Source organism: Halichoeres trimaculatus, unplaced genomic scaffold (genome assembly GCF_033239565.1).
Source record: "Halichoeres trimaculatus isolate MK-OKI-2021-1 unplaced genomic scaffold, fHalTri1.1 fHalTri1_scaffold_15, whole genome shotgun sequence".
In the NCBI taxonomy this organism is placed as follows: domain Eukaryota; kingdom Metazoa; phylum Chordata; class Actinopteri; order Labriformes; family Labridae; genus Halichoeres; species Halichoeres trimaculatus.
The window spans coordinates 4,560,046-4,583,231 of NW_027437193.1; the positions used below are offsets into that span (position 1 = coordinate 4,560,046).

General features: G+C 40.1%; 1 protein-coding gene across 2 annotated transcripts in view; it reads right to left on the bottom strand.

Moving 5' to 3' along the window:
• LOC141804306 (rho GTPase-activating protein 29-like) overlaps positions 1 to 23,186 on the bottom strand; it is a 55,915-nt gene that overhangs the window by 27,061 nt on the left and 5,668 nt on the right. Inside the window, exon 3 of one of the 2 annotated variants that reach the window (XM_074688660.1) lies at positions 5,583 to 5,726. In XM_074688660.1, coding sequence (XP_074544761.1) covers positions 5,583 to 5,726 — 144 coding nt within the window. Of the gene's footprint in view, positions 1 to 577; positions 756 to 5,582; positions 5,727 to 23,186 lie in introns of those variants that run through there. The other variant, XM_074688661.1, reaches the window with a different exon arrangement.

Consider the following 23,186-nt stretch of genomic DNA (forward strand, 5'->3'; position numbering starts at 1 on the left):
ATAAACCACTAATTCACTTTTTTAAACCATACGTGGATTATATAGTAGTGATTTTTCCATCAGCAGTAAAAATAAAAAATCCCTCCTAGATTTATTTTCAGTTAATGATATAAATCAAATATGATGATTCTGCTATGATATGATTAACAAAATAACCAAAATGCCAAGATCTACTTGAAATTTGTGTAGTACATTTATAATTAAGGCAAAATAAAATCCATCACCTGTAGCTCCGCTTTCAGAAACTGCAAACCAGAACAGTCAGACTACATACTACATGCACAAGCAGTAGATAGTGTGTAGTTTGGAGAACAGCCAGAGTTTAAGATAGTAACGTGAATAGTCCATCTTCCTACCGAGACGGAAACCTCTTCTGCTTCGGATATTCAAGAAATACTCTGAAGCAATCCCAAAATATCTGAGCCAAAGCGAACAGACATTCGCAAAAGCAGATGAACCCAAGACGGAGGCAGTGAAATCCAACTAAGCTGAGTACTTCCTGTCTGCCCGCAACAGGAAACACTCACACAGCTTGAGCTCTGCAACCCGCTCTACCAACAACCATGACAATGCTTACCTTCTCTTTTGGTAACCTAGCAGCGTCGTCTAGTGACACGGACCGAAAACCTCAACTACGTGATTCAACAGCTGGAAGAAAAAAAAAACAGCTCTGCAGAGTTTCTATCTTTTCTGCTTCCATTTCCTCCTCATTAGCGTGAACTCAATCCATGTCAGAGGCGGCTGATCGATAAATTCGAAGCGAAGCTCCCGGGTCGTGGCATCCTGTGTTGCAGAGGCGACCCCTGCGTTCCAGGGAAACTCTTCAGGACAGCAGAAGGGGAGAGGAGACGCAGCAGAGCGAGCCTCCCTGCAGTGCACCTCCCTGGCCCTGAATGCTAGCGTACAACTCTGCCGCTGACTTCTTCCTCAGGACATCCTGTGGCTCTCATAACAATGATTCCACAGCTCTGCCCCCCTTGTCACGACTGAAATATGGAAACTGCATCATTCAAGTACAGGGGCCATTGTTTTCTCACGGTTGTGCCGTGACTGGGAGGATTAGCTTCTGAAAAATGTCTTTAGTGAGCTTAGCATGTCTGATATTTTCTAATAATTACGAAATTATAGCGAGCTTATGGAAAGGCTACTGTGCTGCAATGCCTGAAAAATGCTGATCTGATGTGCCTGATTGATTCAAACACAACAAATACACTTTTTTGGATAGAGAGGACAGAAAACAGGGAGAGAATTTCAATAAGATGAGGAAGCTGACACTTTGGTTACAGTTTTTCAGAGGAAGGAGGGGAGCATGAACAAAATGTGACAAGGAAAAATCTGGCTAAAGTTTGAGCCAAAGAGTTTTTGTGAGAAGATCATATCTCAAAAGACAGCAACAATAGTAGTCTCTGTGTAGCATGAAACCTGTCACATCACACCGCTGAGTGTCATTAAAAGTGTTTGCAACATTTTCACACTTATTGAAACCCTGCCTGAAGTGTCAAACCAGAAATAAAGGAAAAAGAAAAGAGAATAGTTTGAGATAACACGAAAACCGCATCTGAAACTGGTTAGACGACCATGTGTTTGGAGAAGGAGGGCCAAAGACAGGAGGAGTTTTTTTTCTCCTGGTTAACTCTGGCAGCGGTCCAAGCGCCCCAGGTGTCATGACCGAGCATCAAAGAGCAGCATGAGTGAGGAGACGCACAGGACCTGTTATCATCCTGAGCGTTGAGTCTTAATCTCTGACGTCTCCCTGATTCATTCCTCTCTCAGCGTCTGCTTTACACTCCTCTCCTGGCTGCCTGGCTGCGTCTGAATTGTGTTTTCTATGGGTCATTAGGGACAGTTCAGCCGTGGTGTGCGCTGATGTAAGGCACCCCCTTGTGGACAGGCACTTTTCCAAGTTTCCACTTGTCAACAACACTTGTTGGGAGTTTATTGGCAGCAGGAATAAATGACAGGGGCTTTTCCTGTAAATCAAATCGATGCCATGCTTAATTGTCGTGCTGCACGGCAGTAACGTCACTCCGGTGTACGTGCAACTTTAATTTACAGCATAAGGCTGTTGGCACCCTTTCAAAATAAAACATACTTCACTTACATAACTGGTGGATGTTTTTCCCCTCATGTCAGGATTTAGATACCTGCAACTACTGTGTGATGATAACACACAAGCTCTTCCTTTTTTCAAAATAGGAAGAGGATTTCTGCAGTGTTACATGCTGCGTAAACATCAGCAAACTCTGCTTCTGACAAAGGAATGTGTTCTCCACAAGGGGGCGATATGGGCAAAATGTGCCAGGATGTTTTTAATGGCAGTATCAGGATTTGGATCCCAGACCTCCACCAAGCATATTGTGATTGTCACCAACACTTTAGTCCTACTTTTATGTTATACTCCCTTTCAGCAGACTGTCTGCTACAATTTGGTGTTAGTTGCAGGTTTGACAGTGTTGAAAATGATGATGACCCAGTTCATATTTCATATTCCAGATCTTAGTATCCAGAATATTGCCAGGATCTGGATCGTACTTTTACATCTGTCAGAAATTATGGTGACCTTGTCTTGTATTGTGTTGCAAAGCAATCCGACCATTTATGGTGGAGTTATATACACATATGGTGAAAACGACCCTATCTCACGATGATAAAGAATCCTTTAGAAATATCCTGGGTCCAGACGGTGATCCAGATCACCTCCAAAATTTATTCACTTCTTTCTTATCACATTTTGAACATTTCCTGAAAATTTCATCAAAATCTGTTCATTAGTTTTTGAGTTATGTTGTTCACAATCAGACAAACTCTCCCAAAAACATTACCTCTTTGGCAGAGCTAATGATAACCTGCTTGCCTTACTGTGGTATAAGATTGGTAATGTTTTGGATAAAAGGCAAAAATGAGTATATGGAATTACTGAAGTTAATATTTATTCAAATTATTAAATATCTAAATGTTTACCAGCAAAACAAAGCTTCAGAATGTGCAGGAATTCTCTTTAGTTGTAAGGGAAGTGCATCAGAGGCAACATTACAAACCAGAATCGGTATCGGTGCATCTGGTCTTGTGTCCTCTAATGTGTTTTTTGAACTCTCACATTTTCACATCATGATAAAAACATTCATTTAAGTTGGAAGAGTTGTTGAGTTTCTGCAGAATGTAGAGAACTTCAGCTTTATACAAGTCGCCTATGCACAGTCTTAATGTAGTTAAGTGAGATTTGAGCAGGTATATTTTTAATTTTGTTGGTGCCAAAGACAGAAAATACCAATGCACGGTAATTCAGAACATTATTCAATTTAGTGTCATATTAAAACATTGTAGGGTGACAGCTCAGGGCTGTTTGGACAATTTTCCCTTGTACAGCCCTGAGCTTTAGCTAGCTAGGAGCTAGAGGTGTGACAAAATATCGATACAGCAATATATCGTAATACTTTGACCAGTGAAATATTGATATTTTAACTCTTAATATTGCTATTTTTGTAAAAACACAAAATTCTTTTTATATATACATAAATATTTATCTCTTTTAAATTCATTTTAGGTGGGTTGGAAGTACAATACGTCTTGCAGTAGATGGCGCCGAAAATCTACTCCCCTGTATGTTGCCCATAAACTGTATATATACTCTCAAAGAATATGAAATATCTTATTCCTAAACTTGATGATGTGGGTTTTGATGTCGTAAACATCAATTTTTTCTCTCTATTCTTGGGTCAGCTGGTTTAAAATCATTTGAAGTTTAATTTATACAGTGTAGACTGACAAAATAATAATCATAGTCATGTTTCAAGTGACATTTATTAGTTTCACCAACTGACCACGTCTTTAACCAATATTTTTTTGCGACATTAGTTTAATGTCACAGAAGTAGCAAGTTAAGGATGCACCGATAAGAACATTTTGGCAGACACCGATATTAAATATATTGCTGTTATGGCCGATAATCGATATTAATAAACGATGTTGACACAGATGATGTGTCGAGGTAGTTCAGAGAGAAAAAGTGGCGCTTTGTGAGAAAAGACAACCATGGAGAGGATCAAAGGATGGCGCACCCAAGAAAAACGCGATCAAAAAAGTATGTTTTGTCTATTTTTTTGGATCAAAAACAGGAAGAGAGACATAAAAGAAGATGGTTTACTCTTTTTAGGTTGTTTTGGTGTTTACATAGTCAGAGAAAACAAGATTATTTGGATCTTTAAAGATTGTTCCAGATGCTCAGAAAATGGCTGGCAGTTAATGAGTAAATATCGGCCAATATGATATTGATACTGATATATCGCGATATACCGATATATCGCGCATCCCTAGTTTAAGTGTTTGTATGAAATATTGCACCTGACTTTCATTATTTCAAACACAATAAAAAAGAAAAGTTGTTTCAATCCAATAGTTAACTGTGTAGAATATCACAATATTGTGATATTATCGTATTGTGACCCACGTATAATGAGTTTCTTGCCAATACTCCAACCAGGAGCTGCCCTCAGATGACAGTTTAGTGATAGATACTGTACTGTTAGAACATCAGATGCCCAAAGAAACTCAGTTACAGCTGAAGGGCTGATGTCAATGTGACGAAACTTGAGCTAATTTCAGCCGATGCAGCAGTGTGGCACTGAGCTGACCATATTAGGAAAAATTGACAGGTGGAGAGAGATGCTGAATCACATCATTGTAACAGTGAAGGGCTCCGTGATAGGTGACCGACAGCCATTGGCAATGATCGATGAACCTGGCAGATACCCAGTCCAATTAGATACATGCCAGAATGAGCGTCGATGCTGATCCGCTGGATTGGATTGAAGCTTCTCATACCATCGTGTAAAAAAATGCTTTCTACGTGTGTCATAAGTTATTTATTTCATCTGATCCTGCCGTCATTTAAGCATCAACTCCACTCAATCTTTGTGCCGATCTAATTCTGGATCTCCTTTGTTTCCTTTTTGCATTCTAAACATTTTCAGAGCACCACTAACCTGCCTACAGATGCAGACATGCATTCTTAAGGAGCAGGTCACAGCTCAGATTGTTGAGATAGCACAGGTGAGCTGTCGGATGAACAAACGCTTCACAGGACAGAGAACAGAAGGATGAAACGTGGATGTGGCTGATTGACAGGCAGCCTGCCAAAGGGGCCTCTGTGGTCGCTGAAATATGGAATGCAAATTACAGCCGTGTAGTCTCCACGGTGCGGATTCTTGTGTGCAAGTCAAGTGAAGAAATACCAATGCAGTGGATCACATTTCGAACAGATGGAACTCCTGAGTTGAGATTCTTGTTGTTTGTATTCATAAGAAGACGGGAAATGGATCAGTTGCTGGAGAAATAATAACTTTTCATACTGTGACCTTTGGGAAACAAATCTCTTCGCCAATGCTAACCAAACAGAGAGCTCTGAAATCTTCCTGCGGGGCATTTCCCACACTCTCTCCAAAGACTGACGTAGACCCTTAGCCTGACACAGTAACACAACAATAAGATTTCACGCCAAGATATCCGAGCATCGCCCGGGCGCCTGAGTGTGTGTCTACCTGCATGTCTGTGAGCATCCAGGCGTGCGAGTGAGCAACACTGACCTTTCACCTTGGCGATGACCGTTCCAGCCGCTCCCAGAATGTCCACAGAGTTGAGCGTCGGGTGTTTGCCGATGACAGCCTTGAGGATGCGGAGTAACTCTGCCAGACGCTCTTGCACCACCGCTTGAAGACCTTCGAGGTTTTCTGGAAGGAAATGAAAAAAGAAAGGCACACACGAGTCAGGGACTGAGTCACGTAGGTATCAGCAAGACAAACAAAAGCTTCATTAAAGCAGAAATCTGACAACCATGCAAACACAGATTTCATCTATTAGTCAGGATCCCTGCCACGGCACGACACTTTGAGTCACAAGTCAGCATGTGTCGAATTACATTCCTGTCATTCCTTTTGACTTTGCAACACTTTGAAAATGCTTGTCATTTTCACCCTATGAATCTTTGATGTCATCTTTTGTCTCATCCGTACCCTTCAGGGCAGATCGTGCAGCGTTTCGTGGAATAACGCCGTGGCTCAGCGACGGTGACTAACTCAGTTGTTGCAGCACAAAACTCCTGTGATGAAACTTCTGCTCTGCTCCCCTCCGGCAGAGTGACACAATGCACACCGGAAGAGGCACGTATCTATGTAAACAGGTTCTACTGTCCCAGTCACGGTTATTACATTCCCAGACAGGTGATGATGATGAATGCAGAAAAGATGGCGTGCTTTAAAAGGAAGGACGAGCCAACGTGAACAGAAAATACTTAATGCAAAGCCGCAGATTTTATCAGTGAAACAACCACGGAGTGCGTCATCATCTTAGTAAAGAAAGCACTTTGCAAAATGAACACCAAAACAGGCATGCTCATAAACAGAGGACAAATAAGTGGTTATTAAAAGGTCAGTGAAGTGGCACACATGGAAGCTATTAGGCTGAAATAATTCTCTGCAGCAGACAGAATGAGCACAGCAGAGCAGGAATAAAAAGGAGAAGGAAGAATTTGTTACAACCGAGGTTCAGATGATGATACTTGAGGAGGAAAAGAATGTACGAAATGCATTCAGATTACATCCCTCCCCTCAGTTTACAAACCATATCACATTCTGAGAGGCTGTGCTATGAGCAGTATGTCTGATAGAGCCAGGCGGAGCAGAGGAGGGGTACAGGAAGGGGGATACATGATTTATCTGTCCTATAGATGTACCAAGACGCTTCTTTACATCTTTGTAGGTGCTCCAAATCAGATTTTCTAAAGCTTTTTAAAACTATATTTTCCCTTCTTGAGGTTTGGCTGCACAGGGTATTGGTATACAAGGGTGGTATTAACTTTTCTAACTGCTCAATCTACTAAACCTGCTCAGATGTTCTACCATTGTATGCATCTGTTCCGCACATAGACGGTATTAAGAGTGGACTCTAAATGCCTGGCTCTGCCATTTACCATTGTATGGTTTTGAAGCCAAAATATACCTGTCACAGGCGCCACCATTGGCAGCCATTATACAGCCAGAGTCTGCTAGTAACGACTGTGAGAGAACCTTAGAGGAGCTGGGTGACAAAAAAAATTATTCTTTTGTTTCAAGACTCCAATCACTTCTTGGCTCTCCCTCCTGACATATTTTACAATGCCAGAAAAAAATACATAAGAACATCAGCTGTCAATCATTGTTAAACATGACGTAAAGCCTCGTTTTTAACCTCTTATAACGAATGAAAACGAGATGTTTCAGAAAAAAAGAAGACTTAAATGCAAAGCAGCCAAATAACATCTTCAAATCACCACAACAATCGGACGTAAGAAACATTTCTACCAGGTGTATTAATTTTTTAAAGTTTGACCACAGCCCATCTGGAATGACTGGGGAGATAGATTTTTTGAGCTATACTGCAGGCAGCCACCAGGGGGAGCAGTTTTTGTGGATACCTCACTTCGAGCCGAGCAAGATGCCGTCCATTTTTTTTTACAGTCTATGGTTCCACAGTGATTACAGTGACACTTGTGGCAGGAAGTGGTACTGTTTGTCCTCAAGACGTGAGTTTTTTAAAGCTTCTACTTTTCTTTGTCCAAGACAACTTTTCGCAGGATGCAAAACAACAGTGTAATGTATTTATTTTTGGTTACGTAATATTTTTCAATTTCACAAAAAAAGCATATCAGGGCAGGAAGTTGAGCACTGAAACCACCAAAAACCTCAGCGACATTCAAAATAAAGCAAACTGTGTCCAAACCAGATCGTATTTAGCTTGACTACGACAACAAACCGTCATAGTGAGCAGAGCGAGACCACGAGGCAACAGGATGGAGGTTTCACAGCCAAGCATAATTGAGGAAAGGCTCAATAATGGATTGGGAAATACGAGAGCTTCTTCTAGTAAATAAACGAAAATGAGATTCAGTGCCAACTCTGCAAGGTTGGGTTTGCATACCACAAATCGACAACAGAGCATTGTTGAGGGTGGAGCACAAATTAGCTTGATGATTCTCATGCCTCTTTGTCAAAGTCTAATCTTGGCAGGTATGTGCATGTGGGTTGGAGGGAAGGCAAACTTCAAATAACTTTTCGAATAGTTACCAGCAAATATCAAATAGCGCTTCAACTTGACACGCCCAATCCTATCCAGAAGGTGAGCAGGTGACCATTGCATAACTTTAGGGAATCCCTGTTATCAGATCAGATAACGATGTTGCAAACATGTCCGCAGTGTGGGACTACTTCTCTTTGGAAAGCAATGACAGTAAAACAGTGTCTTGCAATATTTGTAAAGTGAGTGTTCCCAGAGAAGGTACCAACAGGGCTCACTTTGATACAACAACTATGATTCGTCATTTACAACAGAATCACCCATCAAAGTAAAATATTGGCACCGATTATCTCGTTTTAAGATGTGGGTTGTGAACAGTCAAATATTTAAAAGTGAGGCTACTTCAAGATCACTTATAAAGTCCTCACAAAGCCTGTAGCAAAGCGCAGGATAAACTATTGAGTGTATCCAGGTCTAAACTCCTTCTGGTCCACTACGCTCTGCTTGTGAAAGACGCCTGGTGCTCCCAGCCCAGCGTGGCTCCAAATCTCTAGCCAGACTCTTCTCCTCTGTTGTGCCCAAATGGTGGAATGAATCACCCAACTCTAACCAATCCACAGAGTCACTTTCTACTTTAAGAGATGTCTGAAGACTCTTTTGTTCAGGGAACACTTAGACCCTTAATCTGAGCCTTCTCCTCTTTGTCCTCAGGAGGAGAATGAGTCAGAAGATCTCAGACCCAGCTCTTAGTGAATTTTCAGCCCTAATTGCTGAATGTTGTTGAAGGTTGAAGTATATTGTTGTAGCAATCAATTGTGGTTAGTTGGCTAGCTTATTCTACACTATAGAAATAAATAAGTAAACAAAGATTTGGCTACCTTTGTCTTTGTTTCGTGTGGTCATAACTGATCTGAAATGATTGAGTCACTTGATTATGTTGCTTAATAAACTATGTCTAAAGATTTATTGATCTTCAGGCGTATCCATCCGTGTGATGATGTTGGAAATGATTTTAAGAGCTGGCACTGGTTTCCGAACAACTCACAAATTTCCTACGACATTCTCACAGCACTTCACAATCCAGCATTCCAGGTAAATAAGCGTGTATAACAGGAAAATAAGCTCTTTGAGCAGAAAAATAAACCTCCTATAAAAGGAAAAAACCTGAATTGAAAAGAGATCCGCTCGTCATCCTCACAGATGCAGGCTTGACAGTGGAGACCCTGCAAGTTGGCAACACAGACAATAGGTGAGTTCATGCACAACGTTGTGGAAGGAGCTGGAAACAGAAAAGTCATCTGGTTTCCATCAAAGCTGCTCCACCAAGCAGCAGGGTGAGATGAGATGAGAGGATGAGTTTATGGGAACGTTAAAAGGCATCACAGAGAGTGTGAAAATGACAGCCTGGGTGTGTGTTATACGTTTTAGTTGTATTGACGCTCTTATTCAGTCAGCTGGCGGGGAAACATAACAGAAGACCTACAGAATCCACGATGGAGGAATAGGCTGAGGCCATCTGTTGCAGCATTTGGATTATAAACATTAAAAATAAAAACAACAGGTGGAAATTTATCCAACATTAGGGCCTATTTTGTTTTTCAGAAGCTGACCTGCTCACCTGCCTCAAGGCGAGAAGGCCCTGACCCCACTTTGAAGACAAAAGCCTTCATTAGACCCCACCTCTAACCAGCCTTCAGTTGTGGTCGTAAGGGTACTTGTGGTTAGCTCTGCAGCGTTTGAAGATTTTCTTATCAAAGACACATGTGCTTTGAGCTTAAACATATGGGAGGCAGGCCAAATATGGCGCACACCTGAGTATTTTCACTCAAGAGGGCTGCGAGTGCTCCTATAACGTTGGTCGGAAACTTCCACGCCTGTGAAATGTAAGGCTCTTAATTGGGCTGATGTGTTCTGGGAATAAAACTAATATGTATTAATCGCCTGCAACTATCAATAGCTGCGATGTCGTGGCAACAAGGACAGAGAGATGTCCTGAGCTGATGTGCTGGAGTGGAACCGAAGCCGAGGGCAGTTTTGAATGGATCCGTATTGGCCCTGTCCTCTGTTCAGTGTCAGCGGCTGCCAGCTGTCAAAGATGCTCCACCGCTCAGAGTTATAACACTGTAATGGAGTGGCAAAAACAAATAAATAGCAGCCGGTAGGTTCAATTAATGATATACACTTTGACAGCGACCTTCAGTGTACAAAGAACATGTCCTTCCTAATGAGAGCAGAGCTGACACAAGCTATCATGGAGGAGCAACAGTTACACTTCATTTTTTAAGCAGAGCTGTCAAACACGCTGAGGGTGAACCATGCTGAGTTCTTGCTCTGCTGCATGCCTGCCGTGGACTAATGGTGCACTTTGCAGCTATTACACCAGAGACGCAATAAGTGGATCGTGACAGGAATCAGCAGGAAGTGACTTTAAATCAACAGCGTGTGAGGGGAAAAAGAAAAAGCTGTCCAAAAAGATTTATTTATCCAGCTGAAATTGTTTTTACAATGTACCGAGGGCTCAAATGTGCATATGACTCACGCTTAGGCCTGTCACGATGACAAATTTTGCTAGAAGATAATTTTCCAAAATATTATTGCTGATAAACAATATTGTTGTCAATATTATTGTGATTTTTTTCCATTTTTTCATTGATGTAATTATGACAAATGGGATAATCAAGTGAGTACACCATATCAAAAGCAAGAAACTTTTATTTCTTAAGAGTATTTAACTGTAATTAAAAGGTCAGGATCTTTTAAATAAAATAAATCAAACAAAAAATATAATAAATTTAACAAACATGAAAGAGAAAAAAAAATACAATAAAAATGAAATGGACTATCTTTGAGAAAAAAATACAATACATGTCAATGAAAATAATTAATACTAATCAAAAGCAATAAAACATAGACCCTGTCTCTAAAGAAAAAACCAAACTCCAAAAAAAAAAACCAATAAAAACTATAGCCTAAATAAAAGGGGTTTATACAGTTCCTGAATTGTTTGTAACATGTACTTTTTCCCAGTTAATCCGTACTGTCTGTCAAACATTTTTAACATTTCTGGCTTTCGACCGTATTGAAGGGCTGCATTTCTTTGGCAATGTATCTGTCTTTGAGCGCCCACCATTTGGCGCTTTTATTTCTATTTACTTTGCCAACCAAAAGCCTCAGTAAGAGCGGATTGTCAAAGAACAAGGCTCCGCTGCTCCTCCCCTTCTTCTTCTTCGTCGCCACTATTTTCAAACAAATGCGACATATCAGCTCGTTGGTGTTCATGAGCTCACACTTTGTTTATTCTGATAAAAAACAAAATATTCCCACACTGGGACTGTGGCAGGCGGCTTAAGAACCGTATCTTTCGTACCATCACTCATATTAGCGTGTGTTTCCTCCTTACCCCTCAGGACGCTCGCTTCAGCTCTCTCCGTGTGTATGCCCTAACAGCCCCGTCTTCACCCCAAAGATCGCATTTTTGACAGATGCTCACTCCGCTATAAATCTGCTTAATCTGCTATAGAACCTATGCACCCCGATGTTAGATAGACGTAGTGAGCCATCTTCTCATTCAGCCTCTTTGGTCCAAAGAGAGGAGGAAAACAAACATGCATGCACGTGTCAGTTTATCGAGGCTGGCAAACTTACCAAGGACGTTTTTATTTATCGTTCCGTTAATTGATTTATTGATTATCGTGACAGGCCTACTCAAGCTCCATGCAGAGGACGCGGCATAGCCTGTGAGCAATTAGGCTCCTTAGATCATTGTTCATTTGTCACCCGGATTAAAAAAATGCAAACAAAAGAACCGTACTCGACAATCAGGAACCAGAATAAAGTTATCAAAACAAGGTCAAATTTTGTGTGACAGCTCATCCCAATCACCGCCATTGTTTGCCCTCTGAATTGTGTGACAGGATCGGTGCTCAGTGCAGCGTGAGACAGCTGAGAGAAAGCTGCTGAAAATCAGCCCAGAGTGGTTTTGTCACAACAATGGCATCAAAAAGGCCACTGGAAATTTGCAGCCAATTGAGGGGGGGTCCGTGCTATTGTTTTGGTAGAGATAACAGCGACGAGGAACAGAGCCGAGGTCGTATTGTTTAAAGGAGGACCCCACCACCACCCCCTGCAAACGCCGGCGCAGCTCAAGGCTGGACTGTCTTTCTTTACTGTGGTGGGATGAGCTGGAGTCCCAGCCACGCTTCACGCTCGGTTTGCTTCATTTATGTTGTACAAGATCAAGACCAACATCCCGCCAGAGATTTACAGGGAAAAGTGGGTGTAAGAGTTAGAAAGTAGAAGGTAGTGTAAAGTCTTTCTAAATCTAACTTCTATGTTAAAGAAATTGGAAAATGTTCACACTTAGAGCTCTAGAAGGAATCTTGTTTGCGTTGGTTTTGGTGCCCTTCCTTGGCGAAGCCATAGCTTTGACATCCTTGCTGATTTTGTTTGGTAAAATCTAAAGATTGTATTTTCTTCCCCTTTATTTAAAGCTACTTTTCATGGTTTTTAGGCCTTCAGTCAGAGAGGACAGAACAGTGGACAGAGCTGGAAACAGGGCAAGAGTATAGTGACACAGACCAAACGCTCTAGAGCTAACCTCACGGGGCTCACGACTTGATTTTTAAAGTGAAACCTATCACAGTTTCTGTTTCTTTAGCAAACTGTAAACCATCTGATCTGACACCTATCTTCTTCCAGTGGTTGCAACCATTAAGGGTTTCACTTTAAAAATTATTAATTTTGTCAAAAGTCAATTCTATCCTGTGTGGCTTCAGTTTGTTGAAAACAGAAAACTCCCCCCACACGCTTCAAGATTTTTTACTCCTCCAGCAACAATTTAAGCAAACTTATCGTTGAAAGTTGTTTTCCTATCTAAGATGGACATCAGTTTTAACCACGACGTCTCCAAAGAACATAATCTGATAATCGTTAAGGTCATGCTTCTTGTCCTATTTCTGACAAGTACCTCCTGACAGCAGCTGAGTGTCAAAAATGTGATTATGTTAAGTTGATTTAGCACAAACTGTAACCCAGTTTGGAGGTAAAAAGCTGTCTGTACACTAATTTGGAGGACTCTAACCTTACTTACCTTCTTTACGCTGAGAGTCAAAAGTCAGAAATGGACTCGACAACTTTGCACAATTCACCACTGTTGTGTGTGTTACATAAAATGCAACCACATTATCAACACCAGAACCTATATCAACTCGATAGCTTCAAAATTCAAGGGTTATTTAAAAGTTTGTGTAATTATTCAGGAAAAATGTGGAAGTTCTTTTACTCCAGCTTCTAATAAATCAAGTTTCTTGATTCCTCTGAGACAGTTTTTCATTTTTCTTTTTGGATAAAACTGTCAGAACTTTCAAGTAGGGACGGACCTATTATCGGCCTTTTATGGATAAAAAAACAAAGGCAGATTCTAATATGCTTCAAAACGTTAATAATCGGCTCAGCCATCAAGGTCTGCCCCTACTTATACGTTCTATCTTATTATCAGACTATCAGCCGGGCCGATTATTAACATTTTGAGAAGCCTTTTTTTATCCATAAAAGGCCGATATTCAGCATTTTGAAGCATATTGGTATCTACCTTTTTTAAATCCAGGGGTCGATAAGAAATTAAATTTAACGCTGTGTTATTTTGCATCCAATAAAACCGCGCTTCTCTGTCCACAGTCGTTACTCTGTCTCTGGCATTGTTCCGCCCACAGCATCATCTAATAGGTCACACGAACAGACATTTTTTGGGGAGAACTTAACTCAAAGTTAACATTTTGTGAACTTTTTTTTAAGTTTCTGTTTTTTAAGAGGTTTTTTTAATCATTATTTTCACTTTTACTTCAAATGAATATCAGCCCCAAACAATGATTATCAGTATCAATATCTGCTCTGAAATAAACATATCAGTCTTTCTCTATTTCATCTTTACTTTAGGGATAGACTGATATTTAGCATTTTGAAGCATATCGGCATCAACTTTTTCTTTTTAATCCAGGGGCAGGTAAAAAATCAAATTTAAGTCTGTTATTTTGGTACCTCTCTGTCTGCAGTCTTTACTCCGTCTCCAGCATTGTTCCACCCACAGTACCATCTGATCGGTGACAGGCAGTGACATTTTTTGGAAAACTTGACTTACTTTTAAGTTTCATAAACAGATGTTTAAAGGCGTTGAAACAAAGTTAAGTATTGGAGTTCGTATATTTTCCCAAAATTTGATTCCCAAAGGAATATTTGACCCAAAATAACCATTATCGGTTTCAATATAGGCTCTGAAAAAAACATATTGGTCTATCTCTACTTCAAGGTTGGTGGTGATGATTTGGGGAGACACCAATCCACCATTTACTGCAACATATTTATGGAATTGGAATTAAAATGGTTTTAAAGCAACCCAAAAACAAACGAAACAGAAAGTTAATCTGCAAACATTTCCCTCTTTCAAATACAGGATTGATTTTGCGCAGCTTCAAAGCGCCAAAAATATATCAATATTGAGTGCAGGATTTGGGGGTTTATACATTCACAGAAACAACTGGTCCAGAATAATCCCCTCCACTGATGGCGGTCTCAGATTTGGTCCAACTATTTCTGGATATATTAAAAATACTTCATTGAGAGAGGTTCATCATATAACCTCACCCTACCTTAAAACATTTGGCTTTTAAATTAACGTCCCCCCTCATGTTGCTGCTTGTGGGAGCGTCCCATTGTGTGGAACAAAGCTCATTGTGTGCCTGGTGCAGAGAATGACCAATCTAATCCAAACCTTCAGGTGGTCTGACAGAGGTTACAGCCCCCTTCAGCACAGCCCCCCCCTCAGATAACAACAGGCAATCAACTGGCCTGTCTGGACACGCGATCTGCTCCACATGAAACAAGCCTCAGCAGCTCTGGTGACACAGTGCTGCTTGGGAAACAGCCGCCGGCTTTTAGCGGAGGCCAAGGAGGCCATGTTTCTCTTTCAGTGTCCTCCTCCTCCTCCTCCTTGCTGCAGGGAGGGAGGGTGACGGATTTACACTCTCAGCTGTGGATTATTTTCAAGATTTCTGAAGATGTGTATCTGTCTGCTTCATTCCAGGATGGTGACACAGTCTTCACCCTAAATGCCCCTCCTCTTTATACCATTTTTTTTTTTACCACCTGCACTGAAAGGCTCTCCAATCACAAAACACACACTGTAACACACTCTGCTTGCATTGCTGAGCTGCTTGCAGCCTGATCTGCGACAGGTGGAATTGTTTGGTCAGGATTCCATCTCCAAACACCAATTTCCCCCTCTGTCCAAACAAACGCGGCATCGCAGGGTGCCTCTCCGTCTATCCCATGCCTTGTTTGGAGACAGAGTGGGCCCCAGACATCACACAGACAGTAAACAGCAGGCACTCCATAAACAGCTACCTGCTCTCAGCCTATTAGGGCAGAGCACTCTGTGAGGTCCGAGGCTAATTCTTTGACACTTCATTACACGTTGGAGGGGACTGCAGAGCAGGTGAACAGCTCGAGTGCATTCCTGAATCAACAATCAGTGTGTCGCAGAGCGTCGGGGGTGAAAGAAGGCGGAAGAGGAAAACAGGACGCAAAAGCTCAAACATTCCTGTCCGAACCATAACTTTACTGATTTACTTTGCATTTCTTTTTCTGTTTTTAAAAAACAGTTTCCGTTTCAATTTCCTCTGGAGGCGATAATCTCCACAGGTCACAATGCAGTTTCCCTAAAACACACAAAACATGGAGCAGCACAAGTTTCCTTTTACATCCGTTTTCTCCAACATATACATGGACGTGCACCGCTCCTTGCAGAGTTTGGTTTGGTTTCCATTTGTACACAGATGATCTTCTGATTTATGTTGTTTGGACTGTATTAATATTTGCATCTGTTTCTTCATGCTTGTGTACACAGTCTCGTCTGTTCTCAAACTGTATTTGTTCAGCTTTGTTGTGTCTTTTTTGTGTATTTACAGTGAGAGCAGAGAAAAAAAAAGGAAAGAAAAATGCGGTTTCAGTTTGGCTTTTAGTTTGAGAAAGTTGAGAAACTCAAATGGAGTTTGGTAACCAGAGCAGCAACTATGTGTTTCCTATGAAAAATCACTTGGATCACTTGGTCAGTTTGTCTCTAAAAGCGAATTTTTAAATGGTCTGAATTTTAAATATCAAAGAGAAAGATCAAAGTTATTTCTGAATAAGGGTTTTGTAATGAGAAACTGTTTGGGATTTAGCTAAATTACACCAACTACCCAGCAAAAACTCAAATCTAAGTAAGTATTTTTAGCAAAATCTGTCTTATTTGACTTAATATGAGCCACATTCAGCAGACAAATTCAGTGGGGTAGCAAAAGTCAAGACATTCTGATTTCAAGAAACCAACCAAGTATGTTTATCTTACCTCTTTTTGGATTTTTTAAAGCACTTGGGGCATAATTTTTGTTTTTAATATCTTGAAACAGAACATTTTCTGGACTTGTCAGATAAATGTGGCTCATATGAAGTCAAATAAGACAATTTTTCTTAAAAATTAGACAAAAAACACATGATTAGATTTAATGTTTTTTGCAGTGTAGGGCCGAGTATCATATGTCAGGTAAGTGAGCTCCATGTCAATTTATCTATAACTTTAACTTGTGCATTTCATTGTATTCATTGTATTAAGGCCTTGAATTAATATTTATTGTTTTGAGTTTTTTGCTGTTTTTTTTATTTAGACAATTCAATTTTTATTTTATTCTTATAAAATTTTGAGATGGACCAATATGTTTTTTTTTTTCAGGGCCGATACCGATACAATACCGATTATTGTAGTCAAAGAAGCTGAAGATCAATATTTGGGGCCGGTATTTATTTGCATTCATTTCATTTGTAACAGTGAAAATATTGGCGTCAAAAATTGGGATACAGACTCCAACACTTAACTTTAAGCATCTGTTTATTAAACAGCTCCCAGGCTCAGCAGCTGTCTCATAAAGTTAAATGAAAACTTAAAAAAAAAAAAAAGAGCTCCCAATAGTTTCTACAGTAAGTTAAGTTTTCCAAAAAATTGGCTCTGAGTGTCAATCAGATGTCACTGTAGGTGGGACAGTGCTAGAGACAGAGTGACTTCTGCAGACAGCAAGGCGCCAAAAAAAAGTCTTAAATTCAATTTCTTATCAGCTGTCAGATTAAAAGATAAAGGCAGCTGCCAATATGCTTCAAAATGCCAGAAATCGGCCCAGCCCAAAACTGGTCAATCCCTACTAAAGTTATTCAATTTTATCCTTTTTTTATTGTACTCTATTTTACACTCTGCTTGTATCTAATCTCTGAATATCAGCAGGAGATTGCAGCAAGTTGCGTCTGTTACGTCAGCTCAAACTCAACCTCCAACAACTATAAATTTGCTGTGTCCACGAGTGTAGTATGACTAAAAAAGCTTTCAAATAGGCAATGTAAAGTTCTGGTAGTTCTTGATAAGAGTTTAAAATTAGATCAACACTAGTGTTTGAGTTTCTGAACATTTTTTAACCTATGAGGTGTTGGTGACCCCTATCTGCAGAGGTTAAGAGTTTAGCTTGTTTCCTGGTTCTTCAGAGAGATTCTCAAGAAAGAGACCAAGCTGACCCTTTAAATAACCATCACTGGCTACGTTTACATGCAGTCATTATTTGTGTTAAAAAGTCTCAAATTCAAATCCTCTATTTAAGTCTTTCTTTATAAGTTTAGCTAACGAAAAGTTGAGATGTCAGACCCCCTGAAAAAATCCTAAAAAAAATGACTCGTGTGATGTTCATTTTTTGGGAAATATGGCTCCAGGTATAGTCTGTTGATATCATCATCATTCAACTTTTTACTTGGTCTGGTGTTCAAAAAGCAAACTAAAACTCGCAAAAATTGGGAATATCGAAGAATTGCAAATTGAAACGAATCGTCTCCCCAAAAATTGTAAAAAAACTGGATCAAAACAGCGACATACAGAGGACACTATGATGCAATGTGCGTAATTTCTGTTTCTTTTTCCTATATCCATGGCAACAGCAGAAAGAAAACAGTAACAGCAGTAGCACGGCTAACTTCCTGTACTGAAATGTTCCTCTTGATGAGGATACCTTGATAGGTGTATACATGACCAAATGTTCAGGTTAGAAAAGGAGGAACCCGGGGGGGATTATGATCATATTAAGTTTTGTAAAAAAAGGGTTATTGGTGTTTATTATTTTTAATATCCCGAATATGACAGGGTGACTGACTGCACGTAAACGTAGCCACTGTGACACGTTCAGTTTTTTTTTTGACTGATCAATCATCATAGATAAGGAGACAGTTTTATTCCACTAATCCCTGATGTCCCAACGTGTCTGGGAATGACTTCACCTCAGAGTGAATGAGTCACTTACGACAGTTTGGGAACGTGTGAAACATGCTGTATTATTGGGCAACAGGAGTGACTAATCCCTCTGGATGTGTGAAACACGGGATCTCAGAATTTGTCGCACAGGTAAAATATGTTTGTGTTGTGTCTGGGTGTAAAGCAGACACAACACTGGCTGAGAGCGCAGCACCACAGGCCCCGGCCCCTCTCTGTGCAGACCTGATCCACAGCTGTAAATCTCCCCAGGTCTTCCTGATCCCCTGAAGTGACGCCCCCCACGGCCTGCTGACAGGAGCTCCGCTGGCCAATCCAGCCCCTCGCCATGACCAATCTCCTACACAAACATCCAAGGCCCATAACCATAAATCCCACCCCAGGAAACACACCCGACCACAAGCCTGCACAAAAACATCCTTCAGCATCACAGGGGAAAATTACTGCCCCGCAAATCTCTCCTTTCTTTCTGCTAAGAGCAGCGGGCCATTAAACCATTATGTGTGAGAATTCAGCTTTTTTCCTCCATTGAAGGCGCCACCCGCAAGTAGCCACTTCAGCTGGCACAGGGGCACTTGTGTGACAGAGGGAGATATTTGTGGGTAGATGTGTTTTTTAGAGAGTGATGGTGGCGTTTATGGGAAAATGGGGAAAGGTGGAAAGAAAAAAAGGCTGAACAAAGTTAAAACTCCAAACCATAAAGAACTAGCTCATAAGCAAACAACTCTGAGGAGAAAAGTAAACACGTCCCTGTAAGTTCAGATATTTTCTCTGTTTTATCATGCAGCTCTGTCCTTCTGACAACAGCACAGATACAGACTGGTACTGCTGAAAAACAGAACAATGCTGTTTGACTGGACAGCAGCCAGATCTTATCAGAGTGTCATGATGACACCAGCAGCTGAAAAAAGCCAGTTCTCAGAGCGAGAAGAGAAGCTGTGAGTCAGCTGGACATCTTCCTGCTTCAAAGTTTTCTAAACTGCTTCTTCACAAAGCTTTAAGCTGCATGTCGAGCATTTCCCGCTCCTGTGTTGACGTGTAGTTGAAGAAAAAAATCCTCTTTCAGCGAGCTGTGTGAGGTGTTTGTCCTCCCCTGAAGTGGGACAATAAAAGAGGTGGTGAGAAACACTTCTCTTTCTCTTTTCCACCTGAGGCTAAAAGGCTAAAATAAGTAACCCGCGCTCTCGTTAGCCCAGAAACAGGAGAGGAAATAGAATTGCAGACAGCGTCCTGGCAGCTGTTTGTTGTTGTGTTGAAAGTTAAACCTCATCCTGTTGAGCCCTTTTTGGCCTCTGCAGGATCCATCAGCAGACATTCCTACACTTTCTTCAGCCTGATAAAGAAGGTAAAACACATTTAGCTTGAGTACAAATCTAAGTGAAGGGGACACTTATCTTGTCTCTGTGTCTGTGTGGTGTTCAGAAACAAAACAAAGATAGGAAATAAAGAAGGAACAGGGTGTGTGAAAGTGTGACATTGTGTCAAAAGATGCCTCAAAGTTGAGAAAAGTTCAGGGGATGTGACTTCCTTAAACAGTTTGTGATTTTCTTAAAGACCAGTCAGAGTTTAAAGAGACAACAGCAGAATGAGCTGTTTGGCATCAGCGAAGAAGAATTGGCAAACGTTTCTTTTTTAATATTTGCTTTTGTGAATTTACAGAAGAGGATTAGGGCCACTAAATATAAAGAGAAAAAGTGGCCAAGAATCTTTTTTTGTTTCAGAGAAATTCTGGGATTAAAGTCTGGATTTTGACTTTTTTCTCTCAATATTTTGACTTTAATCCGAGAATTCTGACTATAATCTTAGAATTATGGCCTTAATCTCAGATTTCAGAGAAAAAAGTTAGAATACTCAATTTACAATTCTGAGATTTAAGTCAGATGCTCAGATTTCTGGGATTGAACTACATTCTTGAATTCTAAGATTAAATCAGAATTCTTAGAAAATTCTCAGAATTCTGACTTAATCACAGAATTTAAGATTAAAGTCAGAATTCTGAGTTTTTTTCTGCCAATATTCTGACTTTAAACCTCAGAATTCTGATTTTAATCTTAGAATTCTGAGAAAAAAAGTAAAAATACTTAAATCAGAATTCTGACATTGAAATCTGAATTCTGACATTGAAATCCGAATTCTGACGTTGAAATCCGAATTCTGACATTGAAATCCGAATTCCGACATTGAAATCAGAATTCTGAAATCAAATTCAGATTGTCAGACTTCTGGGATCCACTTTAATCCAAGAATTTTGAGATTTAGTTAAAATTCTGAGAAAAAAGTCATCATTCTGATTTTTTCTCAGAATACAGAGAAAAAAAGTTAGAATTCTTACTTCAAACTCAAAATTTGACTTTATTTCTTTCTTTTTTTTTAAATCTCAGAATTCTGACCTAATCATAAAAATTCTGGGATTAAAGTTGGGATTCTGACTTTCATCTGTTAATATTCTGACTTTTATCCCAGAATTCTGACTTTAATTTAAGAATTCTGAGAAAAAAGTCAAAAATATTCACATCAGAATTCTGACATTTAAATCAGAATTCTGAGATTAAATTAAGACTCTCAAAATTCTGGGATCGTCTTTAATCCCCAAATCTTGAGATTGAGTCAAAATCTTGAGAAAAAAAGTTAGAATTCTGACTTAAACTCAGAAATTAAACTTTTCTTCTTTTTTTCCCTTAACCTAATCACAGAATTCTGGGATAAAAGTCAGAAGTCTGACTTTTTTTCTGACAACATTCTTACTGTAACCCCAGAATTCTGTCTTAAATCTAAAAATTATGAGAATGCAGTCAAAATACTTAAGTCAGAATTCTGAGTCAGATACTCAGACTTCTGAGATCAACTTTAATCCCAGAATCTTGAGATAAAGTCAGTATTCTGAGAAAAACATCAGTATTCTGATTTTTTCTCAGAATACAGAGAAAAAAGTTAGAATTCTGACTTAAAACTCAGAATTCTGTTTTTTTTCTTCCTTAATCTCAGAATTCTGATTAAATCACAGAATTCTGAGATTAAAGTTGAAATTCTGATTTTATTCCTCAAAATTCTGAGAGAAAAAGTCAGAACCTGACTCCAATCTTATATCATCTAAGAAAAATGTTATAATTCTGACTTTTTTTACTTAGACAAAATAGTAAATAAAAAAAATGATTGTATTTCAATTCAGTGGCCCTTTAACTCTTCCATATGAATTGCAGGTAAAAAGGGATGTACAAAGTCTTTCCAACTGTATGATTTTTTTTTTGCTAAAAGCTTTCTCACATATTAGAAGTAATTCACGTACCATTTGTGCTCAGTCTAAAACATAAGAGCGTGTTTCGTCCCTTGTGATGACCCCTGAGATATTTTGGATGCCACTGACTTCAAATTCTCACTTTTTCTTACTCTGAAACTTCAGCATATTGACGTCCCTGCCTATAAATAAATCCTCCCTGAAGCTTTATTGGTAATGACATATTTAAAACTGATTATTTTTAGCCGACTTTTCACAACCAATCCATCTTACACCTACCATTAGTCTACTGAAGCCGCTATAGCTACAAGTGAACATTTGTTCTAAAGGAATGCAGAGTATGCAGGAGAGTGGGGGGATGGGAGGGGGGACAGCAGCTTGACTCGACTCCTTTTTCATCCTGATTTAAACCATTAACCAAAACGGCCTCTCTTTTTTTTTCTTTCAGAGCAGCACACACTCACATTTGGAAGTCGCAGACTGAGAAACCCCTCCTGACGTTTTTATTGTGCCGCACAATAACTCGTCTTGTACTGTTTTCATGACATGCTTGTAATGTTGCCATCAGGGGAATTTAAGCCGCTCTGATGTGAGAGGAGAAAGACGCCAAAGGAGAAGAAAACGCTTTGAGAGAAGTTAAACCCCATGAGTATTTACTGCGACGTTTGATGCACCTTTTTATTGTTGTGTTTTCTTTCATAGCAGACATTTATAGGAGCTGGAAAATATATAAGTCCCATATCTATTCCTCAAAGCGGCGTATTCATAGCCTGCTGTTTCATTCCCTGACCTCTCCTTTGCTTTCAAAGTAATAACAATGATTTATGCCGAACCTGTCGACATGATGACACGCTAACAATCTGCCGCTCTGAAACATTATGGTTAAACAATCAGATTTAATTTTGAGTGTGATGCAGAGTGCTGAGAGGTTGGGGTTAGGGTTGGGGATGGGGACAGGGGTCATCTACTCAGTCAAAACTCATAAGCTGCACATTCTTCTCCTGGGTCACATTCTTTGACAGCCGGACTATTGTTGGGAAACAACTATTGCAGCAGTGTGACCGAGGGCCCAGTTATGAGGGAAAGTGTAAAATTACACCATGATCTGGCCCCGGGGGATTCTCCGAGTGTGAAGCTGTGGGTGTAAACGTGGTGGGTCCAGTGAACTCGAGCTTGGATGAAGTTCCCCTGTGGGCTTTTGACAATCAAACATGCAGCGTGCATGTGCCTCTGGTGAAGAGCTGGCGGGTGTGCTGAGAACAAAAATAAGCACGGTCCAAGCTAAACTCTGAGTTTTCTGGGTGTAAGGGCGGTGCTGTGAGACCCACACCGAGACAAAACCTCCTCTCTGCAACGGGAACACACACAAGAGCCAGATCACGACAGGGCGTTTGGCCTTCGGTTAAAAAAGCATCACAACGGCCTCACACAGAAGAACAACACGAGAGCTAGCTTCCTTCACTACCTTGTACCCTAGTTCAGTTTACACCTGTTTTACGGCTAAATGGCTGAAATAGCTTTCCTTTAATACAATTTTACAAAATAATCCATCTTTATGCTCATTACTGATCA